Below are 6,218 nucleotides of genomic sequence, written 5' to 3' on the forward strand. Positions count from 1 at the left end.
AAGTGTGGCTCTTCCTGATAAAAATATGATTGTAAATCAATCATTTTAATAAATATTGGCAGGTCCAAAATTAATGTTTTGTTTATCTCTGTGGAAGATACGTATTTGTTTCCCCATAAGAAAGACTCCATTCAAATTTTGATATTTTTTTGCAGCTGTATTTAACACATTAAACTAGAATACCCTTTTGCATGTGGTTGCTTCTCTTTGAAATCCCCATGTTGACTGTTCAACTTATATTCCCATTGTTTTTGTTGTATTTATTACCAATGTTCCATCTGTAAAAGTATTAAAAAGTGAAGAAGTATCAGTCTTTATTCAACATTTACAATATAAAATAATACAGCTGCAAAGAAATTAGACAGTATACATAAAATTAAGACACAAATATACGTAAACCGGGGGAAATGTGGGGTTGACGGATATCCAAAGTGCATGTACTGTGTATCCCATGCTGTGTGGTGACCTTCACTGTTTGGGACAGAAGAGCTGACGGGTTCTTTCCATTCCAAGCTGTTTTTCCTCCGTGGCCTGCTGGACGTGGATTGTGTGGCGGCAGACCAACGATGACAGCTCCAGCAGCTCTGAAAAAGTACTAGGAAAATGGAAAATACCAATGTGTGAGTAAAAAAAAAAAAGTAATTATCTTGTTTCTGCCATATAAATACAACATTAATACCTCCTTAAGGAAGACTGTCATGAACAATTATGACAAAGCAGTCATGTCATGCAGTGAAATCCTCTGGGAGGGAACAAAGGGGGAATAAATCAAAAAGTTGACACAGAGCAGATCAAGTATTCACAGCATCACCAGGCAGGGGCGAATTTAGTGATTTGGGGGCACCAGGCAGCACCGTCTTGCTTTACTTTTCACCCTTTCTCTAGCTGGGAATGTTGGTATTGGCAGTGGTAGAAGTACTCAAAAATGTTTCTAAGTAAAAGTAAAAAAGTAAAACTATTAATACCGCACAGTAAAATCCCTGCATTCAAATGTTTACTTCAAGTGAAGACTGAAAGAGAAGCATCATCAGCACCACATGGTATATAAATTTACCTAACATCTGTTCAAGGTGGAGCTTTCAATTCTAATATTATGCTTGTATGTTTAATGAATAATAATGCATCACATTTTAATAGTTACATTTTTTTGAGTCAAATCTGAATCTGCAGCATAACCAGTAACATTTCTCTATCAGGTAAATGTAGTACTACAATGTTTTTCTCTGAAGTAGAAGTACACAGTAAGTAGTACACAGTTGAGTTGCATATTTTTTAAGTTCTTTGGGGGCTTTTTTGTAACTTATTTTGGGGTACAGTGAATTAGAATAGTAACATAATTCAATATTTTTCATATCTACATTAAAAAAATGTTTGGGGCCCTTTTATTTGGGGGCCCCAGGCAGTTGCCTAACTTGCCTAATGGCAAAGTCTGCCTCTGTCATCAGGATCCCAAAAGACAAGTTCTCTATATATGAGCCTACCCTGACAGCTGCTGACTGACGTCCTTGGATGTTGTTTTCATGTCCTTAAGGCACTCTAGAGAAGTTCTGTTGTCCTCATGATGTCCCTCTGTGCACTCCATCAGCAACTTCTCACTCTCCTTCAGGCTAGCCTCAGCTTTATCTAAAAAAAAAATGTAAATACATGTGGATATGATTATAATAACTTATAAGCTCCTGCAAAATACACACAGTATAACACATGTCATTTGTTGTTTACAGGATCATACACTGGTTAGGTTACATAAGATAATCCAAAAATCCAGAAGCACATTATTTACAAGTGAATTTCTTTTGTGAAGACCTTGAAAACCAACTTCTCACTTTGACCCCCTAGTTCCTTCAGCACACCAATATCTGCCAAAGTCAGTATAATACTGGTTATGTTATATTAGATATGCATTTGTTTTGCCTGTGTTCATCTCGTAGGTTTGAAGTGGACAGGACTGTGTTGGAGAAAGGTGATACCAGATAATTCCATGCACCAATTACAGTTTATCAATCCAAGAATCAGCATCAGTTTATAGTTTTTAAGTTGTTATCTCATGTTTCCAGGGACAATCTGATCCAAACATTTACTGACGGTCCTGATGATGCAGATTAGCAGAGTTTTTGAGTGTTAAACTTATGTTGTTTTGTGCAATATTAACTTAACACCAACCTAGAAATTCCCTTCTGTCCCCGTCAATGTAGAAATTATTGACAGGCAGCTCATGTCGGGTGGTGTCAACAGCTGTGGCGAAAGATTTGTAGTTCTTTGTGAACTGCTTGGCAGTTTCTGCCACAGGAGTCAGCGCAGCGATCTGATGGAAAATGATGATATTAGTAGATAAGAACGAGTGTAAATTTGACCGGCAAAAAATTGTATACGATGCTTCGACCAGTGGCTGATTGATCAGTACATCTCTAATTTCAACATGCAATCATATTTTTAAAAGACAGACCACATATCAAAAAAGGTGATTACAAAGGAGGTGATTTTACTGACCTGTAAATCCAGCAGCTCATTCACTAGCCTCTCTTTCTCCATGAGGAGGTACTGACGTTTCTTCTCCTGGACCTCATTATGCAGCGCCTCTTCTTCCTCCATCTCCTGCATGAGCCTTGCCTCTGCTTCAGCCTCGGCCTTCGCAGTGTTGCTCTCCATCTAAAGTCAAACATCAAAGAGATGGAGCCAGATCAGTCACGGCAAGATGTTTATTCCACAGAACACAGTGGACAAGTAAAAAAAAAAAAACTACTTAGATGACAGTGTTGTAGTTAAAATGACATTGTACACTGATTTAACAAAACAGATACATTGAAAGCAGCTTTCAGCATATCAGACACACTTATGTGTTAGACTCACTCACCTTGGCTGTGATGTAGGCCAGTAGGAATGTTTGCATCTCAATGTCCCTCTTGTCATTCTCTGGATTTCTCTCGTGCTCTGCTGTATTTTCCATTATTGTTTTTTCTTAAAAAGATAGACAAAAAAAAATGTTACATGATATTCTCATTTGTAAATAACTTCCAGAATTTTTAGAGTTTAAATCAGTTCACCTTTAATGACTGAAATATCAAAATTTGGTCGAAAGCAGTGTCCATCTGAGAAAGTGGACTGCAGAATACTTTTCCCAAGCAACGAAGGCTCAGTTTGACGTGACATCGTTGCTGTAAGGAGGGATGACATGAGCATTTGCAAAAGTTATTCATCGTTCTTATTTATACAATGTCGACTCAATCAGAACTCAGGGGGAATAAGTTATTAAAAAGATCTTTGCACTGTCGGGTTTCAGCGTTTCAGATTTCAACAATTGACTCAACTAATCATACAATCCACATATCAACAACATCCTATACAGTGAAAAATAAAAACCTTCTTTAAAGCAGATTAAATACTTGGAAGTTCACATTACTGCTCCTACAATTACCATAATCATTAGATTTAAATTCACGTTATCAAAATGAGAAATGTACTTTATCTATCACAAACAACTGTGTGAATTAGCATTTACAGTTATCACCATAGGAAGTACTTACATGCTGCTAGAGCCTGTGGGGTCATTGAGCGTCTCGGTGGAGTGCTCACCCTCGGTTTGACACCACTGGGTTTAGGCGAGGAAGGCCTCAGTGGCACAGCAATAGACTCGTTGGTCAGTGAGTTACTCTGTAGATGGTTAGAGGGGTGCGATGAGATACAAATGTATAGTGGGAGGCAGAAGTTAACTAATCATTTAAACATTTCCTAGAATATTGGCAGCTCAGGTCCATATCCTAAGTATCAATACCTAACCGAGTTGGATTTCCATGAGTGAAACATTAGGGCTTTCTCGACCAAAGAAATTCTTGGTCGACTAACACTCATACGATTTTGTCAACTCAATTAGTTGATTTAATCAACGGATCTATAAAAGGGAGTTTCTCCACAAAGAATCACAAAAAAAACCCACTTTAAATCTTGTGTGACTAAAGAAATCTTAGTCGACTAAGACCAAAAAGACCAATTAGTTGACTAATTGCCTAAGAGGGGGCAGCCCTAAGTGAAACATATATATGTTACATGAAAACATGAAAACATAGCATTACCTTTGAAAGAGATGTCTTCTCAGCAGCCTGCATATATCGAGACTTGACAACAGTCCCACTTGCTAAAGATTGATAAAAAGACATTAAGAAAAAAAATACAACAGCTCATTATCCTTAGAACATTTCAAAAGGAAATTGTCATCACATTTGATTGATGTCTAATTATCTTTTGATATGTTTAGATATATTTTCTTTTCTTCTGTACTGTTTTTTATATGTATTTCAATGTTGTTATTGGATTGTTTTCCACTGTTTGGTTAGGTTTTTCTGCACATTTTGTATACTTCTTGTTGTTTAACTTTTGTTGTATTTTTAAAATGATGATAGTTTAGATCTTTCTTCCTTTTTTGTTATTATTTCTTCTTGGGTTGGGGGGGGGGTCCTTTGTATAAGCCTGTAGCTTCTTGACCTCTTCTGACACATTTCTTGTTGTTTTATTCATTGACTGGATTTTGTGCAGTTTTATATATGTGCAAATAAATAAATACAAATAAATAAATATTCATATTGAGATCTGACTCCACAGATAAGTGACAGCACTACTAAAACTAATAATTAATTAATTTAAAACCTATGCGAATACTTACGTTTAACACTTTTCTTCCCAGCTCCAGTGGTGGTGGCTTTAGTAACATTGCTTCCACTTTTCGAGCTGTAAACAAACCAAAAAAAGTAGCAGTGAAATTAAATCATGTAAAAATGAAAAAGCACATATTACAAAATAAAAGACTTTGTTTTATTTTGAAAAGCAGCTGAACCGGAAGCTGCACTACAAAGTTAGCTTCAAGTAGCTACGGTAGCTAAAGTTGCTTTATTGTTATAACTCACAAGATGTCTTTGTTTTTACAGCCTACTTATCATCTATATATCTGGTCTAGCCGTGTGGAAAGGTGAAGTGTCTGCTAAATAGAAGACTAAACGTGATATCAGGTAAACTACAGCAGCTCAGCCTGACTGCATCTTTATATGATACTCACATTAAAATGACCACAAGTCTGAGATTCACTTGATACTCGCTTAAAAGAGAAGTAAAACATGTATATGATGATGACTAACTTTACCTTTTAGCGCCGCTGGAGACACTTTTATTGAAACTACTCGGAGCTGTTGATGTTCTTCTCGACGCCATAATGTTTTGAAGTAAACCGCCTGTGCTCCAGTTTAGTAAGCCGGCAGAAACAAGAAGTGAAACATTCGTTCCGCTCTTCTTCTTCTTCTTTGTGCATTTATGGCGGATTGCAAAGCGACATTGAAAGTTTATGCTTCCATCTACTGTAGTGGAGCATCATAAATATACTGTTTATAAATCCATCCATCCATTATCTGTAACCACTTATCCTATTCAGGGTCATAGTCATGGTACTAAATCTACTATAATATAATATAATATAATATAATATAATATAATATAATATAATAAATATAATATAATATGATATAATATAATATAATATAATATAATATAATATAATATAATAAATATAATATAATATAATATAATATAATATAATATAATAAATATAATATAATATAATATAATATGATATAATATAATATAATATGATATGATATAATATAATATAATATGATAAATATAATATAATATAATACATACAATATAATATAATATAATAAATATAATATGATATAATAAATATAATATAATATAAATAGATAAATAAATAGTGGAGTGTGTACAGTTATAACCATGGTACTAAATATACTATAAATAAATAAATAAATAAATAGAGTTTGTACAGTTATAATCATGGTACTAAATATACTATAATATAAATTAATTAATATATAAATAAATAAATAGTGGACTGTGTACAGTCATAGTCATGGTACTACATAATAAATAAATAAATAAATAAATAAATAGTGGAGTGTGTACAGTCATAACCATGGTACTAAATATACTATAAATAAATAAATGAATAGTGGAGTGAGTACACTCATAGTCATGGTACTAAATAAATTATAATATAAATAAATAAATAGTGGAGTGTGTGCAGTTATAGTCATGGTACTACATAATAAATAAATAAATAAATAAATAGTGGAGTGAATACAGTCATAGTCATGGTACTAAATATACTATAACATAAATAAATAAATAAATAAATAAATAAATAAATACTAAGCTCG

General features: G+C 33.9%; 1 protein-coding gene across 1 annotated transcript; it reads right to left on the reverse strand.

Annotated features, from left to right (window-relative positions):
- Positions 1-245: 245 nt before the first annotated feature.
- Positions 246-5,283, reverse strand: haus8 (HAUS augmin like complex subunit 8). Its single transcript, XM_037769779.1, has 10 exons — positions 5,129-5,283; positions 4,655-4,719; positions 4,068-4,129; positions 3,522-3,648; positions 3,042-3,152; positions 2,852-2,955; positions 2,488-2,646; positions 2,161-2,302; positions 1,482-1,623; positions 246-595 (listed from the first exon to the last, which is right to left on the reverse strand). Exons 1-10 carry the CDS (start codon positions 5,194-5,196, stop codon positions 469-471), a joined length of 1,107 nt encoding a protein of 368 aa, XP_037625707.1. The 5' UTR covers positions 5,197-5,283; the 3' UTR covers positions 246-468.
- Positions 5,284-6,218: the final 935 nt, after the last annotated feature.

This window comes from Sebastes umbrosus, chromosome 5 (assembly GCF_015220745.1).
Source record: "Sebastes umbrosus isolate fSebUmb1 chromosome 5, fSebUmb1.pri, whole genome shotgun sequence".
NCBI classification, from domain to species: domain Eukaryota; kingdom Metazoa; phylum Chordata; class Actinopteri; order Perciformes; family Sebastidae; genus Sebastes; species Sebastes umbrosus.